The sequence below is a fragment of the Mesoplodon bidens genome (genome assembly GCF_964165515.1).
Source record: "Mesoplodon bidens genome assembly, chromosome: 15".
In the NCBI taxonomy this organism is placed as follows: Eukaryota; Metazoa; Chordata; class Mammalia; order Artiodactyla; family Ziphiidae; genus Mesoplodon; species Mesoplodon bidens.
In genome coordinates, this window is record NC_138171.1 from 52181492 (window position 1) to 52208770 (window position 27279).

The 27279-nt window shown below is 39.5% G+C and overlaps 2 protein-coding genes across 4 annotated transcripts in view; both read left to right on the forward strand.

Moving 5' to 3' along the window:
• The window catches only part of SMG1 (SMG1 nonsense mediated mRNA decay associated PI3K related kinase), a 95999-nt gene extending 81038 nt beyond the window's left edge, over nucleotides 1–14961 (forward strand). For both annotated transcript variants that reach the window (XM_081255521.1, XM_081255520.1), the window contains 9 exons: nucleotides 629–766; nucleotides 2116–2268; nucleotides 3947–4126; nucleotides 5085–5312; nucleotides 6081–6292; nucleotides 6455–6561; nucleotides 7663–7842; nucleotides 7921–8027; nucleotides 10320–14961. In XM_081255521.1, the coding sequence (XP_081111647.1) occupies nucleotides 629–766; nucleotides 2116–2268; nucleotides 3947–4126; nucleotides 5085–5312; nucleotides 6081–6292; nucleotides 6455–6561; nucleotides 7663–7842; nucleotides 7921–8027; nucleotides 10320–10397 (1383 nt within the window). In that variant the 3' untranslated portion in view covers nucleotides 10398–14961. The remainder of the gene's footprint in view (nucleotides 1–628; nucleotides 767–2115; nucleotides 2269–3946; nucleotides 4127–5084; nucleotides 5313–6080; nucleotides 6293–6454; nucleotides 6562–7662; nucleotides 7843–7920; nucleotides 8028–10319) is intronic.
• Nucleotides 14962–17889: 2928 nt separating this feature from the next.
• ARL6IP1 (ARL6 interacting reticulophagy regulator 1) lies at nucleotides 17890–25848 on the forward strand. 2 transcript variants are annotated; one of them, XM_081257296.1, is made up of 6 exons: nucleotides 17890–18019; nucleotides 20217–20350; nucleotides 20783–20902; nucleotides 23294–23411; nucleotides 24007–24091; nucleotides 24533–25848. In XM_081257296.1, the coding sequence occupies exons 1-6, from the start codon at nucleotides 17984–17986 to the stop codon at nucleotides 24649–24651; spliced, it is 612 nt and encodes a 203-aa protein (XP_081113422.1). In that variant the 5' UTR covers nucleotides 17890–17983; the 3' UTR covers nucleotides 24652–25848. The 2 variants fall into 2 exon arrangements, with proteins under 2 accessions (XP_081113422.1, XP_081113423.1); XM_081257297.1 differs by lacking the exon at nucleotides 20783–20902.
• Nucleotides 25849–27279: the final 1431 nt, after the last annotated feature.

The following is a 27279-nucleotide window of genomic DNA, read 5'->3' on the forward strand; positions in this document are numbered from 1 at the left end:
TTAGAGTTTATTCCCTTAATTGACAACTATATGGAAAACATTATCAAAATCCTTCCAGTTTTGTTCATCTGAACACATTTTAAGCTGTAAGCACAATGTAACTTTTAAATTTTAACCCAAATGTCCCTTGGGCCTTCTGGGGCCACCTTACAGCATACAGGATGGCTTAATCCTCTGTCAGTAGTTACCTATGCCTTTCTGTTGCTTGTAGGTTCTCTGGAGAATTCTTCCTTCTGTGACTGCTGCCATTGCTTCTTTCAGTTACTTGCTTAATTCCGTGCTGGGGAACTCTTCTCCTACCTTGCCTGTTCCAACCTCTTAACTGAAGATTATATTTTAGGGGGATTGTGTAGCAGATTTTTACTTAGACTAGGAAACATCTTCAGAATTACTATTTAAATGTTGCATATCAGTGATCCAAGAAATTTATCAGCCATTCTCTACCTCAGGAAATTTTCCACCTGGTTGATTCTTTTATTGTGTTTCTGTTATTCTTCCCTGCTCACCCCACCTTGCTGCAGCTGGGTTTTTTCCCTCTTCCCCCAGTCCTAAATCATACCTCCCCTCCCTTGTTTATCTAAAGGGCTTTTTCCTGCTTATTTTATTACATTTCTTTTTCTTTGAACAGTGGCAGCATGAAGATCTCCTTATCAACAGACCACAAGCCATGTCGGTCACTCCTCCCCCTCGTTCTGCCATCTTAACCAGCATGAAAAAGAAACTCCATACTCTGAGCCAGATTGAAACTTCAATTGCAACAGTTCAGGTGTGTTTTGTCAGATCCTCCGCCTGGTACATCTTACTTTTAGAAATGACCTCCACTGTGGTGAAGTGTTAGTGCTCTGTTGTTCAGTCTGTCCTTGGCTTCTAAGCCACAGGAACATAATACCTTTCCACTTTTATTTTTAATTTATATCTTTTTTTCTTACCCTCCAAAGTAACTGAATCTTAGTGGTATATTTTGAACCAAGAATAGAGACATACTAAATATTTCAAGTTTTTAATGAATTTGATATTACCATGCTTTTATACATAAGGGGACCTTGGTAATGGGAAAAACTCGAATACCAAATTTGTTTTCTGAAATGTATATAAAGCAGTTATATTTGGCTTATTATTAATATCCAAGAAGCTTAGGCGTTTCTTACTTCTATTGTGCAGTTAGTTAATGGAATTTTGTGATGTCAAAGGCAGCAGAACATTTTTCCAAACCATTTTTATTGACTATTCTTTGGTCATTTCAGCAAAATATTTAATCTCACTTTCCTTTTTTAAATAAGAAAAACTGGTTTGATGATGGCTTTATATATCTCTGTATAGTGAGTATTCCTATATCTCATACACTCAGTAGTAACTGTCATATTTCTGTTCTTTTTATAGATTAATATTAGTATAAAATCAAGTATAATCACTTTTATAATTTTAAATTTTTTTATAAAATTTTTCTGGAGCTTACTTCTTTGAAGATTGAAATACCTTTTCTCTACAGCATGTTAGTCCTAGTTTTCAATTTAGGAGAATGAACTCATCATGCCCTTTCTGATTTTAGAAGTGTATATGTGTGAGAGAAAGAAATAGGGGATGGAGGGGAGAGCGAGAGCGAGAGAGAGACTATGAATGTGAATTCCTCCGCTCAAAACGTTGAATAAATAATGAAGCAACTTTGTTGTATAAAATCTTCCTCGTCATGATAACCTGGCTGTATTTTTACCATTATTTGTAAATTTTTGCATTTGTGGGAATCTGACTTTCATCTTTCACAATCAAAAGTATAAATGGATTTTCTTGTAGATAGCACATATAGCGCAGTGGGAATTTGGTGTAGCAGGTGTTTTGTTTTAAGGACTATTTTATTTAAAAATGAAAATGAAACTTCTTTCTGCAAATTTTAAGACAATAAACTGAAAGCCAATCCTTACCTATCCAAAACATGTTTAGCCTTAAATATTCAACGTGAAATCAAGATTAATTCCAAAAGGTGACACTCTGTTAAAGATGTTTTCTAATTAACTTATGCCCCATCCTACTTCTTTTGAATCTCTTGTATTTATATAAAATGCTCAACAGACAGGAAGTGAAGAGTTGTTTTCACTGAGATTCTGCTGGCTTTTATAGGAGAAACTGGCAGCACTTGAAGCAAGTATTGAACAGCGACTCAAGTGGGCAGGTGGTGCCAACCCTGCACTGACACCTGTACTACAAGATTTTGAAGCAACAATAGCTGAAAGAAGAAATCTTGTCCTTAAAGAGAGCCAAAGAGCAAGTCAGGTATAGGCACTCATGTGCGCTATTTTGTTTCCTGTTACAGGATTATATAACTGATTGGAAGTTACATGTGGGATAATTAGGAGTAGCTTGAGAGCCACCGTCTAGTTTACAGCACTGGGAAGAAGAACTGATAGGCCTTGGGGGAGAAAGAGAGGGCATCCTTAGACTGAGCTCACAGCCAGTTATTTCCCTAGACCCTTATTACCTCCCAGTTAAGTATAAGGTGGATCCAGCCTCTTAGAAAATAAAGAGTTTAATTCCATATTTATCTAAGATTTTCTTTATATGCAACTATAAAGGTTTGAATGTTATTTTTTCCACATGGCAATAAAATGTCTTAGGATCTTGTGTACTGCCAGAGGTTGTGGATTAACTTTGTTGTGATTGGGAGCAAAAAACAAACAAACAAAAACTACTATGTGCTTTTTAATCAGGTGCAAAATTGGGTTAATATGATTCCCATATCCCATATACCCATTATTAAAATTTAATAATTATCAACTTAAGCCCTACTTTATTTCCTCTATACTTCCTACTCCTCCTTCACATCCCATATTTAAGGAAATCCCAAATATTATATCATTTTATCTGTAAGTATTTCAATAAGTATCTATAAAAATGAGAACTATTGGGACTTCCCTGGTGGTGCAGTGGTTAAGAATCCGCCTGCCAATGCAGGGGACACGGGTTCGAGCCCTGGTCCGGGAAGATCCCACATGCTGCGGAGCAACTAAGTCCATGCGCCACAACTGCTGAGCCTGTGCTCTAGAGCCCGTGAGCCACAGCTACTGAGCCTGCATGCCTAGAACCAGCCCATGCTCCACAACAAAAGAAGCCACTGCAATGAGAAGCCTGTGCACCGCAACGAAGAGTAGCCCCCGCTCACCACAGCTAGAGAAAGCCCATACTCGGCAACGAAGACCCAACGCAGCCAAAAATAAATAAATAAATTTATTTTTTAAAAAAAGAGAGAACTGGGCTTCCCTGGTGGCGCAGTGGTTGAGAGTCCGCCTGCCGATGCAGGGGACACGGGTTCGTGCCCCTATCCCGGAAGATCCCACATGCCGCGGAGCGGCTGGGCCCGCGAGCCATGGCCGCGGAGCCTGTGTGTCCGGAGCCTGTGCTCCGCAACGGGAGAGGCCACAGCAGTGAGAGGCCCGCGTACAGCAAAAAAAAAAAAAAAAAAAAAAAAAAGAGAGAACTATTTAGGAACACAGTCACAATACTATTGTTGTACCTTAAAAGATGTGCTTAATATTGTCAAATATCCAGTTAGTGTTTTCTGATCTTCATGGTAAAGTTAGGCAGGAGTAGAAGCAGAAGGGGAACATTTCAGATTGGAATTCAGACACAGCATGAACGAATTGCAGCTGAATATGATAACAGTTTTATTATGGAGTAAAATTTCAGTTAAAAAACAATCGTGCAGAAGATAATATTTACCTAATTCTACTTAGGTGCTTTTGACCATCTCAGTCTTAACAGCATCAACCAAAAAATGTTCATTTATTTAGCTTTTATAAGGAGTAGGTCTGTTTCCCACAAGAGTCATACATTCATACATTTTCAGGACCTGGTCCTGAATTCTGGAAATCAAAAGGTAGTATTTTTTTGTTTTCATTAATTGCAAATTTCTTCCTCATTGTGATGGTTCCACTCTTCTTTTTCATCTTCACAGGTCACTTTCCTCTGCAGCAATATCATTCATTTTGAAAGTTTACGAACTAGAACTGCAGAAGCCTTAAACCTGGATGCCTCATTATTTGAACTAATCAAACGGTGTCAGCAAATGTGTTCATTTGCATCACAGTTTAACAGTTCGGTCTCTGAGTTAGAACTTCGTTTATTACAGAGAGTGGTAAGTCTTGAATCTTGGTGGGAGTGAAGAGATTGGGTGATTAAAATAAGACCAACTGTATTCCCTCAAAATCAATTTAATACATTCACTCACTAGTTTACATTTATTGAGCATGTACTGTATATGATTAAATCTTGCTTTTAGCCCCCAAGGAACTTATTTACACAAATAATACAGTGAATGAAAAAGTGAAAAGAACTCTCAGAGTTACAACTGGAAGTACTGTGGAGGTTCGGAGGGGAGGAGAAAGACAGTGTGTAGCAAATGACTCAGATGCACTGAAAGTAGGGTAGCAGACAGAGGGCGAGTGGAAGATGAATGCTGGATTATCAAGTTGATAAATTCGGCATTTCTACTTTGTGGGAAGGCTTTAGACTATGTATTACGAGACTCTGGTTTCTTTTTTTTTGCAGTACGCGGGCCTCTCGCTGTTGTGGCCTCTGGTTTCATTTTAAAGAGTGATTTAGGGCTTCTCTGGTGGCGCAGTGGTTGAGAGTCTGCCTGCCGATGCAGGGGACACGGGTTCGTGCCCTGGTCCGGGAAGATCCCACATGCCGCGAAGTGGCCCGTGAGCCATGGCCGCTGGGCCTGCGCGTCCGGAGCCTGTGCTTCACAACGGGAGAGGCCACAACAGTGAGAAAGAGTGATTTACAGTGGGTTTAGGTTCATGGATATGGTTCATCTTTGTTATTCCAGATACATTTTCTTAGGTTTTAAACTTTAAACATTTATGCCCTGTATGAGTATGCAGAAAAGGTAAAAATCTTAGTCTGTATTTTATAGATTGTTTAAATTATTGTCAAGTAGTGTTTTGTAGATAATTAATTCATGACTCAGCAACTGAGGTTCTTTGTGTCACGGCTTGAGTTACGAATGTCTTTTGAGATGATGATGAAGAAAAGAGCCTTATATTATTCTGGCTGATACTTAAAATCAAACAAATGCTTATTCTATTTAGGACACGAGTCTTGAACATCCTATTGGCAGCTCTGAATGGCTTTTGTCAGCACACAAACAACTGACCCAGGATATGTCTACTCAGAGAGCAATTCAGACAGAGAAAGAGCAACAGATAGAAACGGTCTGTGAAACAATTCAGAATTTGGTTGATAATATAAAGACTGTGCTCACTGGTCATAACCGGCAGCTTGGAGATGTCAAACATCTCCTGAAAGCAATGGCCAAGGTAAGACTAATACCATTGACACATAATTACTCCCTCCTTTTATAAAATTACAAACAGTTTTATTAATGAGAAAAAACCCTAATTTCTCTCAGGTCATATTTCCAGTTTGTTCGTCACTGAGTTAATTTGTATTTTCATCGACTATTTTTTTTTAAGCAGGTAGTAAGTATAAGTAGTATTCTGATTTTGTTCACAGAGAAACCGGGGCTTAGAGAAATTGATTTATCCAAAGTCATATAATTTATAGTAGAGCTGAAACTTGAACCTAGTCTCACAGAGTATTTAGATCTCTAACCTCTCTTCCACCTCCCTACCCAAAATTGTATAGCTTGCTCCCAAAATAAATGAAATATCCTCCCTCTAGTATCGTACAGAAACTAGATAGTACGGAAACTGAATCCCCAGAAAAGGCTGCGTTACTTCATCATCACAAAACAGTAAATCATTTACTTTTTGGATTTTTTTCCCCCCCACATCACGTGGCTTGTGGGATCTCCACCAGGGATCGAACCCGTGCCCCCTGCAGTGGAAGTGTGTAGTCCTAACTGCTGGACCGCCAAGGCATTCCCTGGATTTGTTTTTAATTGGAGTTTTTATTTGTGCTGGAAACAAGATTCCTGTAGAAAAGGAGTTAAATTGTAATAAGCATATTATAAACACATTGGTATTTGAAAAACACCTATTACCTGTTATCCAGAAGGTGATGGTTTTAAGAGTAATTATTGAAGCAAATACCATTTTTCTTGATCATTAACATACTGATTCTAGGATGAAGAAGCTGCTCTGGCAGATGGTGAAGATGTTCCCTATGAGAACAGTGTTAGGCAGTTCTTGGGTGAATATAAATCATGGCAAGACAACATTCAGACAGTGCTGTTTACATTAGTCCAAGCTATGGGTCAGGTTCGAAGTCAAGAACATGTTGAAATGCTCCAGGAAATAACTCCCACCTTGAAAGAACTGAAAACACAAAGTCAGAGGTAAGAATGCCTTCTGGCCTGAATTTAAAATATAAGCAAAACATCTGGTAGAGTAAGTTTTGTTTATTTAATTCATTTAATTTATTTTCAGTTTTGTTCATATTTATAAGTAGCTATTTGCTAAAGCATTTCATAAATGAGCCATTTTATTTTATATTTCAGTGTCTATAATAATTTAGTGAGTTTTGCATCACCCTTAGTCACCGATGCAACAAATGAATGTTCAAGTCCAACGTCATCTGCTACTTATCAGCCATCCTTTGCTGCAGGTAAGACTCCCCTACTTCAGAAGAACCTGAATCTTGACCTGTTAATAATCTACACATAGATGCTAAGATGTTTAATGAGTGTCTAATATGTTTCTAGTCATCACCTTTTTAAAGGGTTTCCCTAATGAACCTATTTACAAAGCAAATTGAGTCACAAATGTAGAAAGCGGGAGAGCGGGAGGAAGGATAAATTGGGAGATTGGGATTGACATACACATAATGCTATATACAAAGTAGATAACTAGTGGGGACCTACTGTATAGCACAGGGAACTCTACTCAGTACTCCGTAATGACCTATATGGGAATAGAATCTAAAAAAGAGTGGATATATCTATATGTGTAACTGATTCACTTTGCTGTACAACAGAAACTAACACAACGTTATAAATAACTATACTCCAATTTTTAAAAATTAATTATTTAAAATAAATAAATAAAGCGTTTCCCTAAACTCTTGTCATATCTCAAACTGAACAAATTCTGGCTTAATTTTTAAAGTACTTATTGTTAGAGAGTAAAAATACTGTGTGTTCAGATACTCTCTAAATAATTTATTTTATGATTATAAAATATATTCTGTTAGGAAAATACAGAAAAATAATTAATAGGAAAATCTATCGTTCCATTCCAATTAGAGGTAAAACCACTATGTATTTGTTGAATTCTCTATATGCATGCACACACATATACAAGTTGGATCATTCTGTGAATGCAACTTTTGTTGCCTTTTCCCACTTAATATTAAATAGATAATTTCCCTATTATTAAGTAATCTTTTAAAAAATGACTTAACAGCAAGATTTAATGTGCCATTCTATGACTTTACCATATTAACTGTTGGACAGTTAAAATATTTGTGGTTTTTTTAATGCCACACAAACTCGTGAGCATCACTGTACAAATTGATACCTGAATATCTAGCTGTTTAGGCTATATTTTTAGGAGGAGAGTTTTTACCTTAAGGGATAAGGACTTTAAGGTTGTGAAATCACATCTAGTATCAGGGCTGTCCATTTGTAGTTGACGATTGAGAGAGCACTGCCCTGCTCCTTCATTTTCTGTGTACATGTAAATTGAGCTACCAACTCTCTCTCTATAGCAGTCCGGAGCAACACTGGCCAGAAGACTCAGCCTGATGTCATGTCACAGAATGCTAGAAAGCTGGTTCAGAAAAATCTAGCTACATCAGCAGATACTCCACCAAGCACTGTTCCAGGAACTGGCAAGAGTGTTGCTTGTAGTCCTAAAAAGGCTGTCAGAGACCCTAAAACTGGAAAAGGTAATTAGTCAGAATAAGGATACCTTAAATATTCATACGAAGTGGTGGTTTGACTTACACGTTTCCATTGCTTCACAGCTGTGCAGGAGAGAAACTCATATGCAGTGAGCGTGTGGAAGAGAGTGAAAGCCAAGTTAGAGGGCCGAGATGTTGATCCGAATAGGAGGATGTCAGTTGCTGAACAGGTGACCATTTTTTAAACTTGAGCTACACATTTTAATGCTGCTGAAACAGTAGAGGTTTAAAGATCCCCTCACCACTATCCTTTGGTGATATATCAAGAAATAAGGAACTTAAATCGATTTTATAGACTTCAGAAGATTTTGAGTGACACAGTTCTAGGATTGTCAGATATTCAGCATTTGACTCTGACTCTACCCTATTAGCACTTTCCTTTCTTCCCAGTTCTTTTAATAAAAATTTGGGGTGTGGCTTGACCCTCTCTCCTCCAACAGAAGACAGTTAATTTGCATTTTAGAGAGGGCTGTGTGAAGGTTTTGAATGAAATGAGGATGACATTTTGGGTGTCATAGTATGTATAAATAAGTAGTATCTATAAAGTGTTCTTGGGTATCAGTTTGTCTGAAGTTATTACTCTGAATTTTTATCATTAGTGTTTCTAAAGTTGTATATATAAATTCAAGAATGAATTCTTTTCCCCATAGCTGTTTATTTTGAAGTTTCAGCCTATAGAAATATAGGAATGCTCATAAACTCTTTACCTAGAATTGGTAGACCAATTGTTGATGCTTTCTTAACGTTTGCCTTACCTTTCTGTGTATGTGTGTTCATACACACAGTTTTTCAGAACCACATTTGAGAGTTAGTTGCAGACATTGTAACACTTCATGCCTAAATACTTTGTCTCCTAACCAAAACCTTTTAATAATATATAGCTACGATATAATTATGTAATTATCAACTCAGGAAACTTAACATTGATGTTAACATTGACTTCTATCCAACATTGAGTCCATATTCAGATTTCTCCAGTTATCTTCAAATGTCCTTTATTACTTAGCCTGCCTCTCCTTAACCACCAACCCAACCCCACCCCAACCCATACAAGATTTAGTCAAGGCTTATCTTGAATTTCATATACTTGTTCTACTTTTAGTCTCCTTTAATGTCTAGAACAGTTCCTGAGCCTTTTCTTTCTTTTCTTTTATGACACTTATATTTTTGATGTGTCCAGACTACTTGGTTTGCAGATTGTGTCTCAGTTTGTATTTGTCTGATATTTTCTTCATAATTAGATTCAGAATCAACATTTTTCGCAAGAATACTTCGCCAATGATGTGTTCTTAGAATCTTACATCAAGGGGCATGTGTGTGTGCTATCTTTGTTGTTAAGTTAGATAACTTGGTCAAGGGTAGTGTTCTCCTGAATTCTCCATTACACATATGCCTTTTCTTCTGTGGGGTAAAAATTTGAGACTTGTGAGTGTCCTATTTTTTTAATGGTTTGGCATCCACAATTCAAATGTAACATCAGCAAGGAAAGTTGTTTTTGTTTTTTTTTAAACACTGTTACATCTCTGTATAGGATCTAAGCTTAAGCTCTTCTTGGTTAAGACTCATTCTTTAGAGAGAGTTTGTCAAGTTTGTCAAGAACCATGGACGGTGTTCTGGGTCCAGGGGTATCCTTACTTCAGAAAGTTTTTGGTAGGTTAATGGGCTGTGTGCTTTCATGACTGTGCATCTTAGGTCTCTGTCCATCTTTTTAAAGGATGCTTGGCTATTGTGCTTTTTATTCTGATAGTTATTAAATTTTATATGTAAAAGTTAAGGGGCTCACAGGAGTGGGGTAAGTATAGAGTTCTTTGCATACAACTTTTGGTGTAGGTTACAATTCAGCAGCCTTGTATTGAGCATTTACGATATAATTGGACCCTGATGGGTGCTCTGGATAGCGATAACGATTATATCTCTTACTATAAAAGAAAATTTAGCTGAGTCAGAATCAATAGATATGGGGACTTCCCTGGCAGTCCAGTGGTTAAGGTTCTGTGCTTCCACTGCAGGGGGCATGGGTTGGATCCCTGGTTGGGGAACTAAGATCCCACATGCCGCACAGTGTGCCCCTCCCCACCCTGAAAAAAAAAGAAGAATCAGTAGATATTTGCTGAGTACCAAACTGTTTCAGAATCTGCTGGGCACTTTTTAATGCATCTAAGCATTTGCCCAGTGAATTCACATGTTTAATCCCAAGGGCACCTGTGGGGTCAGTGGCACTCTCTCTTCATCTAAGGATTCATAAGGCTCAAAGGGGATTGTGACTTTCCCAAGACACACATTTGTAAGTTATGGAATTATGAAGGAAGCTCAGATTACTTAACTTCTTTTCCCACCATGACAACTACACATCTTTGGGTTATTAATTTGGGAACTTACTCCTAAACAGTTCATATAACATATGTGAGCCATGTTCTTTCAAGTTTTAAATGGCTTTAATTCTATCCTGCCTATTTTTACAGGTTGACTATGTCATTAAGGAAGCAACTAATCTAGATAACTTGGCTCAGCTGTATGAAGGTTGGACAGCCTGGGTATGAATGGCAAGACAGTAGATGAGTCTGGTTAAGCGAGGTCAGACATCCACCAGAATCAACTCAGCCTCAGGCATCCAAAGCCACACCACAGTCGGTGGTGATGCAACTGGGGGCTTATTCTGAGGAAACCTAGGAAATCTCGGTGCGCTAGGAAGTGAATCCTGCAGGACAGCTGCACTCAGGGATACGCCCAACACCATGGCCTGCAACCCCAGGGTCAAGGGTGAAAGAAAGAAAGCTCACCGCCTGAACACGGAGATTGTCTTTCTGCCACAGAACAGCTGCAAACGTGTCAGGAGGTTAGCTGCAGAAAGAAATCGGGATGCCGCGGAGCACAGAGTGATTTGGAACTCCATTCCACCTGACCCTGTGTGTACAATCCAGGAAAAATCAAACCCCGCTCAGAAACAGAGAAAACTGGGGCCGCGACACAGCCAAGGAAGATTTGATGCATTCAGATTCTTGCGTAACACTTGTTGCTTGGCAACAGTACTGGTTGGGTTGACCAGTAAGTACAAAAAGGCTATGCGATATGAATTTCAGAAATGGACTGAAGAAGGAGAGCTATGTAACAGATAACACTACATTGGAAGAACTTCTGAAATGAAGGGAAAAAACCCACCCCATCCTCCTCCTCCCCAGCCCCCACCATCTGCCCATCCCCCTTTACTTGATCTAGTAGATTAGCCATCTTTCACATTCAGTTTTATTTCAATCCTTATATTTCATATTCTTCCATCTCAATACTGTTAACAACTTATATTTGGAGTGATAAACAGAAATTTTTCCAAAACCACCAGTAACATGGAAAATGCAAGGATTGTTTAAAGGTCTGGTGATCACATACAAAATGTAATTCTGATTATTTAAGTCATTTCTGTGATTCCATCATGTACAGTTTCCAGAATTGTCACTTTGCATTCAAAAGTAATGAATCTAACAGACATTTGATTTAATGTACACTCCCCTTCGCTTATAGTGTACATTTTTGGGAGGTCATTCAAATTTTCCCTCTTCTGTGATTGCTGTAGATTCTTTCATAGAAAGTAGCTAATCCAATGTAATCTTTTACCTTTTTAAAAACCAGGATAGAGTACCTATTAGAGTTTTACAGTGTTGATGACAGATTAACAATAAAGTGATGTTCTGGTGGAGGTAGAGTGAAACGTTTTTTAATTCAATTTTCTCATTTGATACTTTTAATTTACAATTTACAAGGTGTAAATTAAAAGTGCTTTAGTTTACCTGGCATTTTAGGACATATACATGAAACATCAGCAAAAGTGAGAACCACCAACATCTTTTATTAAGTTCAGTTATTAGTGTGTGAAGTACTTTACTTTTTCCACAATTTTAAGTTTCCTTTTCAGTAGTGAATTCATGATCAAGGTTTCCTTAAATTTAGCATTGCATTTCAGTACTGACTGTGTAAGCTCAATTGTTGATCCAAAATAAAAATCCAGACTAGAATAGGATTCCTAAAGTCACGTATCAACACAAAGTAGAACATGATTAAAATCTTGACTGAGTACATTTTTCCTGCATTTTAGAGATTAGCACTGTGATCACTTTCTAGTTGCCAGTCTTCACAGACAAACTTGAAAGGTATTAAGGAAAAATTCCACATAGCTCCGGCCTTTCCTGTATCCTCACTGCCACGTTAATATATAATCTTTAAATACTCATGGGAGAATGCATTTCAGTATCAGTGCTCTTCTAATACTTAGACAGGTATTACAAGAAAGGTGGTATCTTTGAATACCCCCATGTGTCTAATAGCAAGTTAAGGAACCTAGTGCATCAAATTTTATTTTCTTCATTCATCTTGAACCTTATTTTCACAATCAAAACAACCTATCTGGAATAATAATGCCATATTGTGTTTTGCACACTGCTTTATTTCCTAGAGGCTACTGCACTCATCACTTGATTACCTCTACTCTCTCTCAAGATTAAACAGTCTTTCAACAACATTTTTTGTCACAAGGAAAAACTTTTATCACAGTGATAAAACAAGTTCACACTAGTTTGTCCCTATAGGTAGTATTCAGAAATTGCTACTTCTTTGGTAAAGAAGATAAATGAAATAGGTTCATTTTATTGCCTGTGAATTTCATGCTTCAGAGGTACCTGGCACCTTATCCTAGTGAAAACAAAACAGCTTTACATAAAAAACATGTGTCTCTGCTAAATTGTCCATCACTTTTACTTTAAAATGGTCCCTCAGAGAATAGTGTGGCATATACATGTTTGGTTGTAGGGCAGATAGGAATAACTGGTGACTTCAGAGCTTGCTCTTCACTGCACTCTGGACAACAAGACCCCCAGTCTGTACAGTTTGGCTTCTTCTGGGAAGTCATTGGCAAGTAGCCTTATCATTTTGACTTGTTGTAAGAGAACTCAACAGTCAGATTTAATCAGAGGTAAAAGGCCTTGGTGATACAGCAGTTTGAGAAGACAGGGACATATTTTGGTGATTATCTTGTAAAGTGATGTAAAGTTCAGAGTGCTGTGGTTATGAAGTCATGCATTTTTGATGATACAAAAATACCTGTGGAAAACCAGGGGTCTGCTCCTCTCTCTTCCCTCCCTCCCTCTCACCCTCTCCCTCCCCTTCCCCTTCCTCTTCCTCTTGCTCTCTCTCCCTCCCGCCCCACCCCCTTCCCCTGTCTCTCTTGTGCTCTCTCTCTCTCTCTTTTTCCCTCTCTAAGATTCAGGGGGTACAGAATAGCTTATGGCCCTTGGAAATTGAAGTTTATCTTAAGTGTTTTGCTGTCTTTAATTTTCTAGAATTGCCTGAGTTTTAGTTGATTTATCTGTAAAGCTGTGGAGGCTTAGTAGCTTATGGTGCTGTCTGTATTTCTCTTTTACTCTTTCTTTGGTGTGTCTTGCAGTATTTCATTATTTCTGGTCATGAATTCTTCACATAGTTCGCTAGATGGTTATTAAGATTATTTTGTGTCTGACACTTGTGAGTTTTTTGAGATATGTGAGGTTTCTGTGTGAGAACTGAGAATCAAGCTCTTGATCTGCTTCCCTAAATTGCTTTCTTAGAGCCCAAACCCCAGGTTCAGGGTGAGGGTTTATAATACAAAGAAAAACTTCCATCACTTCTGCCCTTAACACTTGCCTCTATTACCTGAACTTAGTATATAGTGTTCTTTATATTGTCCAGTGTTTGACGTTATCTGCATTGTTTTTGTTTTTAACTGTGGTTGTTCTGATGTGTGAAATTTAAGGAAAGAGCCATTAAAAAATTCCAAGCAGGGCAATGCAAGTGCAGCCAAATATTAGAGTTGATGTGCAATCTTAGGTCCTTTTAAATTTGGGGTGATATAGGCAGTACTTTGAATTGAAAAGTCTTCCTGGCCTATTTTCCTCCACATATTTGTGATTACTCTGGGGGCTTACTTGTTTGGGCAGTACTAAAATCAAAGAAGCTGGTTCTTCTTTTTCTCCCAATTCTTTTCATATTAAAGAAAGCATCTACAATTAGCCTTGTTAGCTTCTGTTCGTATACATCACAAATCAGTGAACACTTTTCTGTTAGCACATTTAAGTACCTTTGTTTTACATAAAACCAGATAAATATGAAAACCAATGACCTTCCATTCTGTATCTTGAGATTGTAAAATGCCAGTAATTTAGAGCTAGGACTTTCCCCCTCTCCTTAAATCGAGGAGGTAGACTATGTTAATGTAAGGGTCACTTAAAAGAAGTGACAGATTTCTTCACTATTTGGGTTGTATTAGAACCACTACTCCTATGGGGAAGAACTAGCATTATAAATTTTCCAAACACTGGGGAAGGAAATTCACTGTATTATGAACCCAGAAGGGTTTATTGCACTTTTCCTGCTTTTTTTTATGCCTGGGTAAGAGTATCACTATCTCTTATTTACAAAAGGGCAAATGGACTCCAATTGAGAGAAGCTTTATAGGTTCAAGAGTTAGTTGTACAACATGAACCATTCAGTCTCTTGCTTTCCATGGGAATTTGGGCTTACTAGGGAAGCTGTTGTGCTAATGCAAAAGTGTCATACAATAAGCTTGGCTTTTGAAGATGATAAACTTAAGGAATTGAATGTTGTTCTGAAATGCAGACTTGCAGAATGTTTTTATGTCTTTTGAAGCAGGCTTTTTTTTTTTTTTTTTTGACCCAAGTTTCAGCTCCTATTTGAAGTTCCTTTGTCAGTTATTTTTTGGTTTAAATTTTCCTTATATTTCCACCTGTGATGTCAATGGCAACATCACACTTCACTTGTTAATTTACTTTACCCTTATTATGTAGAGCAAATTGAGTTGAACTGAATCTTCCTTGTTCTAGTAACATTGTATAAATAGAGTGGCTTCTCTGTACAAAAGGTTGTAATGCCTCCTGATGGTTATAATTTTGTGATTGTATTTAAGGTTAAAAGTTGAATAAATCACACCAGCTTCCTGAAAGTGTTCATAATGCAACTTTTGGAAAACAAAAATACATGGCCTACTTTGTGCATACTTGCATTAACGTGGCAAAGATTGTATGAAATACCTGTTTTTCAAAAAATAAAGTCTTAAAAGACGTAGGATTTAAGCTCTGAATTTGTTGAAGTAGTTTCCAGAAAACTTAACTTTGGAATATGGGGAGCTTTTTTTTTAAGCTAATTATTAATACCTACAAAAATTCTAAAAATTCTAAAAAATGTATTTTACACTCAGTGTTCTAATAGTATTTTTGAATAGCAGTAGAAATTTTACTTCAATGGGAAAGTTCTTAGTATTAAGGCACAATTTATTAAGCTTAATTTTGTATTTCTTTAAAAACTCCTGTAGAATATTATTGACACGTATATTCCCTGGTGTATGAAAGCTCTGAAGGAAAACAATGTCCAGCTTGTTTTAATATCTGGAAATCAGATTGCATTTGTTGCTGCTAGATTATGTTAGGATTTATGTTAACTGTTTAGTCACCTGATATATTTCAAAAGTTCACATCCTGCCTTTGTAATACCAAAAAAAAAAAAAACAAAGCTCCAAAGGAAGCTACACTAAGTGTGGGTGATTTTTTTTTTTTTTTTTTTTTTAATAGGGCAATTGGAAGCTTAGTTAAGGAACTTATAGAAGTGCTCCTAGGCTGTTAAATTGCAAATCATTCTGGGCAAATGTTCCTTGAGTAACAAATACTCTATGAAGAACCCATGCCATTTGAAAGCCGTTTCTTCAGTTTTTTTTTCACCTATCTCAATTTCACAAGCTGGGTTGAAAAGTCTTTCTTCTGAAGTTGTACATAGGGAACTTGGGTGTAAACCACGCACATTCTGCAGCAAAACCTGATTTCCCAAAGTACACGGGGCGGTTTTTAAAGTCTAATAACCCCACACCCTGTCCTTTGGAAGAGGGCGTTGCTGTGCCTGTGGCTAGATCTCGCACTCAGCGCTCCGTATATGCACTCACTGTGCGGCTGCCGACTGACTGGGACCTTTTGATTTCCTTTGGAATAGGTAGTGGAGGGCCTGCTCCTCAGAGGTCACAACTTTCAAATCTCCCAAAACCGGCTGCCCAACTGCCTGCATTTTACCTACATAACCTGTTTTGCCCCAACATTCCCTGAAGTGGCAGTTTCCTTGCAAAGGCTTTTTTTTTTTTTTTACCCCCCTGAATTGTTTATACCTGAACAGATGCTTTATTTCTTTTCAAAGTTCCATGGCCAATTTCACACCTTTTTAATGAAATTCACAGTGCTCCGGTCCCCCTGGTTTTCTTAGGGGGCAGCATGTGGTCTGTAGCTGTGTTGGCTCACATTTCTTTATGTCTTCCCTGAAATCTTAGGAACTTGGTAGTAATTTAAGGAATGCTTTTGAAATAAACTCCAGGGCTTCCCTTCCCTTCCCTGGTGGCGCAGTGGTTGAGAGTCCGCCTGCCGATGCAGGGGACACGGGTTCGTGCCCCGGTCCGGGAAGATGCCACATGCCGCGGAGCAGCTGGGCCCGTGAGTCATGGCCGCTGAGCCTGCGCGTCCGGAGGCAACGGGAGAGGCCACAGCAGTGAGAGGCCCGCGTACCGCTAAATAAATAAATAAATAATAAATAAACAAACTCGATGGCATAATATAGATGACTATAAAAGGGTAAAAGGCTGGAAGTTAAAAGCTACGGTAAGTTTTCCTGAAAGAGACATCTAACCAGGTTAACATTTGGCATTATTTTGTTTGTATTCAGTAATGAAAATGTTAACGCATTTTGAAATCCTGGAGACAAACATGTAGAACTGTCTCACATAGTTCATCTAATTCTTAAATTGCAATAAATTCCACCCTTATGAGAGGGTTTACATCTTTCCTTAGCATGGCCTTAGTAAGAAAGGATCTGTCAAAACCAGTCCCTTTTTGGAGGGGGAGCTCGTAGTTTAAGTGAAGTGCCCCACAAAGAATTTCCCCAAAGAACCCATGAAAATAAGCCAATTTTATAAGTCGGTGCATTTTTCACAAGTTCTTAAACTATGCCCAGATTTCCACACCCTCTCCGCCGCCCCCGCCCCTCCATCAAACTAAGGCCTTACTCCTAATGGGTAGGGAAGGAAAAATTGCACAAAATCTACATAAATGGCCCCTTTCACTTGTAATCAAAACCTCCTGAGATGGGCACGAGTCCGCGAGTCACATATCTGGGTCTAAGCTGCTCAGCGGCCTGGCTAGGGCTGGCAGAGCAGGTATTAGAAGAAAGGCGGGCTGACTAGGGGCACAGCCAGGGTCACGGCCACCGTCTGGGTCGGGAAGAAGATCCCAGGCCAGCCAGCCTCCTTAATCACAATGCGGTTAGCGTCACATGCCCATCTCTGCCCTCCGCCCTCCGCCTGATATTGGGTGTCATATTTCCTTGAGGACTAAATTCCAGAGAGGCACCTTAGCTGCTTTGAGGTTTCCCGGGAGAGTCCGCGAGCCACCATGGCGGCCCGCCCTTGGGATACTAAGGCTATACCAGGCCCTGGCCAGGGGCAGTTGAACCGATTCCGAAAGGCCTGGGCGGGGCGTAGCACATCTCCTGGGTATTGGTTACTCCGTGTCCCCGCCCCCTCGGCCCCGGCGTGGTCTCACTCTCCTTTGTTTTTTTTTTTTTGTTTTTTTTTTTTTTTAGCGGTACGTGGGCCTCTCACCGCCGCGGCCTCTCCCGTTGCAGAGCACAGGCTCTGGACGCGCAGGCTCAGCGGCCATGGCTCACGGGCTCAGCTGCTCCGCGGCATGTGGCATCTTCCCGGACCGGGGCACGAACCCGCGTCACCTGCATCGGCAGGCAGACTCCCAACCACTGCGCCACCAGGGAAGCCCATCGGCAGGCAGACTCCCAACCACTGCGCCACCAGGGAAGCCCCTCACTCTCCTTTGATCTGGGTTTCAAGACAAGCGCTGAGCAGCGGTTGGTCCGGCCCGCTTAAGCGTGAGCTCGATTTGCCCAATGAGGAGCGAGCTTCGCGGGTTGTGTCGGGAAAGGCAGCTGGCCTATATAAGCGTCCTGCTGGGCGTGCCTTCTCGCTGGGGTTGTCGTGAGTGCCTCTGAGGAAGGCAGGCTTTTGGGGGCGTCTTACGCTCGCTGAGGGGGCACCTCGGGAACAATGGCGGAAGGAGATAATCGCAGCACCAACCTGCTGGTGAGTCCCAGCTCTCCGTCGCGAGGGGACCGAGCGGGGCCTCCGGACTTCGGTGCGCTGCGGCCTCGTTCCTATTACCCGCCGCGGGCCCGGCCCTCCTCTCCGTTCCCAGGTGCAGGCGACGACGCCTGCCCTTTGGGCTTCTTGGGTAACCTCTGCTTGGCGGTCACTAGTCGTGTCGACTCCTAACATCCCCTGGGGAAGGTGCACGACGGGGCGAGGAGGGCGCGTGATCATTCACCGCGAATAGGGTTTTAGGAGGAAGCGGGAGAAGGGGGGCTGTGACCAGCCTGGGGTGCAGTCCTTGGCAGAGGGCCGCGAGGGGCTCGTCGAGCGCTTTTGCGGCCCAGACCCCAGCCGTATCTGGGATTCCCCGTCTTTGATCTTAACCAGGATGTCCGTTCGCCCTTTTCCCCTAATACTTGGGCAGGGGTGGAGGGTCAAAGGGCTGCTGCCGAGAATTTCTTTTAAAGCTGGCACAGCTTTAAAACGGCAGGGAGGCTACGAGCTCGCCGCTGGGAACTGGAGGTAGGATCCAGCTGGAGGGACAGTGGGAGGTTCTGGCGTTTGTCTGGGCGAGGGTGGGGGGTGTCCCAGGACGATTTTAGAGTAAGCAGGGGTCGGAGGGAACTGCAGTAAGATTGTATCACAGGCAGACAGTTTTAACCTCAGCTCGAATCCCCCCCTCAGGATCTAGGTAAAAACGAGAGAAGTCCGTCCATCTTCTCAGTTGCCTTTCCCCAGGAAAAAGCATGCTACTCACCACCAGAACAACAGTGAATAGAGAAACCAAATAATTTAATTTTGACTTTTGATTTTCCAAGAGCTCAGGTGCTAACGAATTAAGTGACTTTGCAGGGCAGTTTTGATTGTGCGTGATTTTCATTTTGCATTGGTTTTTAGATATGCATGACCTCTGCCCCCTTACATGCACACACACACACACACCCCTTTTCTATGGTTAGCCTAGTGAGCCCCAGCCAGGTTCCTTTTAAGAGTTGATCGTTGCCCAAGTTCACACAGCTATTGAAACAACAACAATCCTGGCCTGGAGCTCGGCTGCTCTTTCCACAGAGCAGTGTGACTTAATTTAAGGAGAACAAGGCCTTTGGCCTTGGATTTGCTGGATTCAGATCTGTAAACCTCTGTGTATCTCAGTTTCCACATTTGTAAAATGAGGATAGTAATGACACCTTCCTTTCAGCTTGTTGGGAGGAGTAATTAAAGTATAAGCATATAATATATTTAGCAGAGCTTCTGCCACGTGGTAATCTCTTATTTAACTATATTAAGCATGGTATATAAAGTCCATTGAGGTCACCTAAGTGTCAGTGTGACACAGATAACATCTTTGTCAAGATTAAGCTGCCCTGTCTCCTGTCATTTGCATATTTCCCTGTGATAACAGCTATAAGGACACATGGGTTTCCTGTTCAAAGTTTTTTTTCTCTACCAAAATCAGCTTAAGGGCTTTTTGCCACATTAGCTCATCTGAGAAGTCTACTTGCAGCTGATGGTCAAATTTGCAGAGAAATTTGAAGTCTAACCAAAATGTCCTGATAAGTGTAAGAAGCATTTTATTGAGATATATTGGGCTTAATATGCCTTTTATAATTTTGTAAAAGCACAGTAGTTTTCCTTAATTGTGCAGATGATGCCAACATCTAAATGATTTCATTGCACAAAGAGCTATTTTGGAAATTGAATGCTGTTCAGGAAGAGGCTTTCCTAATGGATTCAGAAGTAGGGGGCTAAATCAATGAAATGACAAAACAACAGACCAGTTGTAACTACCTGAAATGAGAAACTTTAAGTGATCCAATTTTATACTCAGGGCGCTGCCACTTAGTAGTGCATGGCTTTGGGAAAGTCCATTCTGAGCTCGCTTTCTTTAATTGTAAAATGGCTCTGATTATCCCTATCTTAAGGGGTCTATAAGGATTATGTTACATAATGCATATAAAAGAGTAGCCCAGTGCTTGGACTTGGAAAGTGAGCATTAAATGATAATTTTTTTCCCCATTGATTTCTGTCTTTGGTTTCAAAATTGCGTTTTTCTAAGAAACTAATTTGTTTAAGGTAGTGATTTGTAAGAGTCGTTTTACATACCTGGTGCCTTAGAAGAATGTAACTCTCTAGGAGCCACAGAAATGTTGAGATTAGTAGAATGATCGCTTTAAATGTTACTCATATGTAGGCTGCAGAGACTGCAAATCTGGAAGAGCAGCTGCAAGGATGGGGAGAAGTGATGCTGATGGCAGATAAAGTCCTCCGATGGGAAAGAGCCTGGTTTCCACCTGCCATCATGGGTGTGGTTTCTTTGGTGTTTCTGTAAGTGAGCTATTAAATTTCTGTAGATTGTGCTTGTTACTCCTAAAGGGCTCAGGTTCCATTTATGGAAGTGCCTGAATCTGTAAAGAATGCCTTTGCTTAGAGCCGTTTGCCTAGTTTTCAGAATTTGTAGTACTTTGTAAACTCAGTAACCAAGGCATTTGAATAAAAATGTGGCTCACACTTTTTGGCCTTAGGACCCTTTACACTCCTAAAAAATGTTGAGGATTCCAGAGCCTTTGCTTCGTCATGTTTACGTTAACCGTTACAGCCGTGATGTCATGAAGCTTCCGGAAAACTACTTGTGAGAAAATTAGAATAAAAAAGGCGAATAACATCTTTGAGAACCAGAGGACTAGGAGAATAAACATCTTCAGCTAGGACTAATGAGGACTATGTTTTTCTAACCTTTATTTTTTTTTTTTTAAACAGGACTATCTACTATCTAGATCCATCCGTTCTGTCAGGTGTTTCCTGTTTTGTTATGTTTTTGTGCTTGGCTGACTACCTTGTTCCCATTCTAGCGCCTAGAATTTTTGGCTCCAATAAATGGTAGGTGAAATAATGATGTGGCAGTCTAATTTCTGAGAAGTTACTGCGCCTGGTGGCTATGACTAGTGTGTTGTAATTAAGCACAGAGAATTGTCTTAACCATCAGATGGCTAGGGGTTAGATTTATCGTTTGATGTAAGGAATTTCTTAGCTGATTCAGATATAAATCACAAACTTCCAGTACTTATATCTCCATAGTTCTTTTATACTCTAGCATTTAATTTGACTTTTTTTTCTTCCTAGACCTTTTTATTGAAGTGAGGCTTTTTTAGGTAATGTTTTATCAAGGATTGCAGACCTCATAATGGGCTTTCCATAAAAATAGTATGTCTACTTTTACATCTTTTCCATTGATATTTAAGATATTATAATATTAATTTCACCAGTTACTTTTGAATGAATATGAAAACAGTAACGTAGATTTTTTTTGCCTCTTCATTTAGCAACTATTTATTGAATGTCTACTTTTCTATTAGGCAGACTCTTCTGGGTGCTGTGAAATATTTTGACTTTAAGATTCATCTTGGGACTTCCCTGGTGGTCCAGTGGTTAAGACTTCGCTTTCCAATGCAGGGGGTGCGTGATCAATCCCTGGTCGGGAGGGGCCAAAACATAAAACAGAAGCAATATTGTGACAAATTCAATAAAGACTTTAAAAAAAAAGAAAAAGATTGATCTTGTGTTTCACGTTGAGACCTTGAGGTAGTGCAGTGGAGGTTAGCAAAAGTGCTTTAGAATACGTTCAAGCTGTATATATAAGTGGGTTGTTGATTGCATTTATACCACTCTTTGAATGGGTTACTTATGAGTTCCCAAGATAAGTGGCTGTGGATCCTGTTAAAGTATTTTTTAACTTCCTTCTGGAATGTTTCATTTCTCTTTTGATCCAAATAGTGAGCAAAACTAGATATAGGAATGGATTTTTTTCTCCTAGCTGCTATTCTCCCTGGTTGTTTATTTTAATTTCATTGGTAGTCTACTTGTGCCTGTAGTTTGTCGTTCTCCTGATAATAGCAAATTATAAAATAAATAAAAATAAGAATTTTAAATGTAGGGTTTGCTTAAGTTATGGGATAATTAAGCATTTTTGTATTGAAACAAAGATGTCTCTGCCATAGCACAATGGTTAGTGTTAGGAAATGTGCTTTGAATTGTTTTTCATTGTGCTGCTGTTTGGGGGGCAAGTTTGTAACTATACAATGTAACAGTGTAACAGAATCAACCTCAGACCCTGACTTTATTAGCCAGATGACATTCTAATCTGCTAATTCATAACTCCTGGAGAAAAATTTTCAGAAGTAAGCTCTTGAAGTTTTGTGGTAATCAGTATGTGACTCAGTCTTATCTACAGAGTGATTTTGTTTTTTGACCTTTATGAGGAAGGAAGAACACTGTTGCCTAGCCACAGTCCAGCCTTGACTATGGGCAGCATACGAGGTCTGATTATTTATAAGAAGTTCCAGGGCTCAGTAGAAGCCCTTCTACTGTATCTGTCACTGCAGATTTATAGGGACAAGGACTACAGGAGAGAAAGCAACACATCTCCAGCATAGGGCTTACTTTTTATAGCAGCCATTACGTCTGTATAGCAAAGACAGTACAAAGGCAAAATTTCTGTAAAAAATCAGAACCCAAAATACATTATAAACTACAAAGGGCTTTTTGGAGGATCTTTTTGTATTCTTACTGCTGTTTTGTTTGTGATTATATTTTCCCTCAATGGGACTAAATTTATAAGGAATTTGGATTTGAGCTCCTTGTGGCTGCCTAGGCCTCAAATGTATGAAGCCCAGTGGATGGTATTGTGCTTTGAATGCTAGTAGTTATTATCTTACTGACGAGTGCTTAAATATAACTGTTTGGTTGAAACTTCACATCTTCCTCAAAATAGTGGGACTCTGATGGGTCACCACCCAGGATTCATTGGGATCTGCAAAATAATATAGGAATAGGGAAATTAATTCATACTGATTTCTGCATGGCTCATAGTAGTCATGAGGTTTTTGTTACTATCATTGACCAAATTTGGCTTTAGAACCATAGATACCATTACTTTGTACACACACGTGTGTCTTTATGTTAAAACTTATTCCTGTGCTATGAAAGGAGTCTTTTTTGCTATGCTGAGCAGCTTGTAGGATATAGTTCTCCGACCAGGTTTTGAACCCAGGCCCTCTGCAGTGAGAGCACAGAGTCCTAACCACTGGACCACCAGGGAATTCCCAAAAGGAGTCTTAATGGTTTAAGAACTTTTTCTATAAGATAATGGTGAATCATTGTTGTTTTTATTTAGATTTTCTTTAGAAGATAGTTTCTGAAATTTGAGAGGACGGTGTATTTCTGTTTACTGTTAAGATTTGCCTATAGTAAAAGGGAAGATTCTTTTCCTAGGACCACTGAGCAACAGCAGAGATTCCATGAAATTTGCAGCAATCTAGTAAAAACTCGACGCAGAGCTGTGGGCTGGTGGAAACGCCTCTTTACGCTAAAGGAAGAAAAGCCTAAAATGGTACTTTTTTGGTTTTGACTTATTTAAGTAAAGCAACATTTTAAGATTGAGTCAATTTTTGCTTCATTGTAGTGTAAAGCCTTTTTGCTTTACTCTAGTTGTAGTTTGATGTTTATCATTATCTGTTGGTTTAACTCCTCTGAGTACATTCATAAATATTTATCTGTATTAGACTAAAAGTTAAAATTACATTTTGCATTCAATTTTTATTCTTGTAGAGGTGAATTTTTTTGTTTCTCTTTTATTTACTGAAATAAATGTAAAAGACATATACTTAGGAAGCACTTGTTCTCTTTTCTCTTAGCTTCACTTGAGGTTACTATGTGAAGTTATTAATTGCAAAAGTAGTTAACTTACAAACTACTTAATTTACATACAGAATTATAGTTATTCTAGGAGAGAATGTATGTAAATTCTATAAAGTAGACCTAGGGAGTTTTCTATGGGTTTTATATAATATATAGATACTAAATAGTTTTAAAGAAAAGTGGGAATAAAAACTGAGTTATTTTCCAGTCTTTGAAACAACCTACTGAAGTTTCGCTTCTTAGTCTGTTTCTAGGAGTTGATAAATTCTTGTTATTTTCATTATTAGTACTTCATGACCATGATCATTTCTCTTGCTGCGGTTGCTTGGGTGGGACAGCAAGTCCACAACCTCCTTCTCACCTACCTGATAGGTAAGTCTTTGAGGAAAAACTGCAGGTACATCCTGGCCAGTAAAGTCTAACTGGAATTTAGTAAACAATATGTTCCTGCTCCCTGAGTTCCAGGCAGCGATTAAGGAACTGTGTGAGTATGGAAAGATGACTAAATCCCAGGTCCTTGTTTTCAGTGAGTTTGTGGTCTTATCGGAAGTTAAGACAAAGAACTAATAACCAAGGTAGAAAGTAATGTGCAAGAGGTAAAAATAAGCAGTGTGTCTTATCTGAGGTTGGGAGGTATGAAGCAGAAGCTTCTGGGGATAAATACCAATGGAAATAATGGATTTCATGTTACTTCCTCCCATTAGAGTGTGTAATAGTCTGAAGAACTACCTTCTATAAAATGTTAGAATCTTTGGGAAGTTAATTGCTGCCTTTGTAATTTTATTTTGTTTTGTTTTTGTTTTTAATTTTAAGTGACTTTCTTACTCTTGCTTCCTGGACTAAACCAACATGGAATCATTTCGAAGTACATTGGAATGGCCAAAAGAGAGATAAACAAGCTTCTCAAACAAAAAGAAAAGAAAAATGAATAATACATCTGCTTTATTCAGTGTGATTAATGGTGTATACGTTGTCCTTGGGGACAGTGTCTGTTATGCTGTCTGGATACTAAAATGTTACAGATGTAGCTCTTTGCTGTCCCTCATTCTGCCCTTAGTGAGTAGAAATTCTGACTTGCCAAGTAAGGCTTTATGCCCAGTGTCTTCATGGGTGTGTTCTCATCAGCTGGCCTTATATGGACAACTCATTCATCATTTCCACTTGTCTTGGTTTTTCTCACCCAGGGTTAATTGAACTCTTGCTTTTAAAATAATATAGTGGTGAACTTCATCCTTTAGTACAGTTAACAGTGGCCTGGGATAACTGTTCAAGTTGATCTTTGCTTTAGCTGGATACAAGATAGTGGTCTGTGACTACAGGAAGCTGGTTCTACTGTCTACTTTCACAGTCTGCTTAAACAACTGTCTGGCTTCGTGAATATAGAAACCAAGTTTACCACTTCTGATGAAGAGACCAGTTAAGATTCATTCCTCATTCTGTTTCGATACTGTGGGAGAAGAATCCTCATGGAATAAAATGAAAGTAATTCCATGGCCTAGTATGTGTTGGCTTCCCCCTTGTGCAGAATTTAGCAATTTGTTGGAAGCATTGATCCTTCCTCCCAGATGGGTAATCTGACAGGCTTAGAACTCTTGTTCCCGTGCACTTAAACTTGAAGTTAGTACATCCTTAAGGGCTTTTTAGTAGCAGGCTTACGCAAGATGGTATTTAGGATTTTTAGAATACTTTTAATTTCAGATTTTCAGCTAAATGAAACTAAAGTACATAATAGGTTAAGAGTCATGTCTATGACCTTCACTCCAAGATCAGCTAATAAAGAACAAAACTCATCCTGTGTTTAGTCAAGATTCATTTCAGTAGAAAATCCTACTAGTTTTTCAAGACCAGAATAAGCCTTTAAACGTAAGCCTCAAGATTCTCATTTTATGGTAACACTGGCTGCTTTTGGTCCCCATAGATGGAGTAGTTGAAATCTGTAGGAATGAACCTCTGAGGGCTGGAAATGTGACATATTTGGGAACAATTCTTAAACTGATTAACTAGCTGTAATATAGTTTTGTGAATTTATTGCACTGATGCTGTAAAACCTGGACCTTGTGGTGTATCTGTTCCTAAATAAGTGTTGTTTTCTCCCCTTCAGTATTGCTGTAAACAGTGGCACCCATGTAGCATATGTTTGACTTTTCTTTTTTAATGTTTCGTATACAAACTACCGTAATTTACCTGTGTTTCCTCATTGTAAATAAGCTTGTTTTCCTAGATTTTTGTGTGTATGTGTGTTCTACCAATTAGCTACTTTTGCAGTTTTAATCCGGTATTATTTCTTCTACTTTGTTTTGTGTAAAAGGGGAAAAATAAAAAAGCTGGAATCCCTCGTGTCCTTTCTTTCTAGCTTAGCCAGTACAACGTTTACATGATCGGATTTATGTACCCGATTAATGAACTACCCTGTGTGATCATTACATGGCTATAAGGTGCTCTTTAAGAACAAAATGAAATAAAAGGTTTAAATTTATTCATTCAGTAAACATCCAGGCACCACCCTAGATGGAAAAGGAGATACAATGAATAATTGATGGCCAAAGGTGATGTGTGAGAGGGCCTGGTTGGAAGAATAGGCAGGGAGCCATGCAGGAGAGAGTGCCTGCCAAGGCACCTGTGTGCCCTAGGTCCTAGCTCGGAATTCAGTACCTGAGCTGCTCAGTAAATAATCGGTGGGTGACTTTTGTCTGCACTTAGAATTTTAAAAAAAATAGAGCCCCAGTTGGATATTTTATCATTAGGCCTTACTATCTATACATAGTGGATCCTGGGAAAAGATTCAATGTCAAATTAAATCTCTTGCTCCCCCTCTCCCCAAAGTGTGTGGATCCTTCCTTGGACCCTCCTGGGGGCTTGATGATGTCCAGAACAGGGAAGTCTCAACCCAGTCACCCAGTCACCATAGGTCTCCTGGTCACTGGATGCTCTGAAATGCTGGTCTTCCACATGCAGCTATGATTACTCCCCAGGCCAGCTTGGCTACTCCTGTGCCAGCTCTGGCCACAGCACAGGTCCCTTTTCAACTCTTGCCTTTGCACCACCTCTGGCAGAGGTCCTATCATTCCAGAATTCACAGGATGACAAGAGGCAATGTATACATGGCCCTCCCGCTCCATTTCCACCCTAATACCCTTTTCCCAGTTCCAACCCAACCATTCTGAGATTTCTGTCCGTCTTTATATGCCCTCCTAGCTCTTAATATCTATAGGCCGGCCACACACCCTTCCTGACGTTTCAGGATCCCAAAACCCCACAAGTAATTTAGTAGCTTAGACAAGTTATAAGTGACCACTTTTTTGTTTTGATTTTTTAACCTAGAGCAAAATTTGGAGACAGAGTTAAGATTGAATTTCGTTTGCTCCCTCATTTGTGAAGTGGAGATAATAGTACAGATCTCACGGGGACATTATGTAAATTGCATGTGTTGTTCTGAGGATTCAGTTAATCTACAGGAGGCACTTAGTGGCAGTTAGGAATTAGTAGTTGTTAGCACCCTTCACGACACTGATCAAATGGCACTTCCTCTGTGAAAGCTTTAGCAACTTTCCAGGCCACCT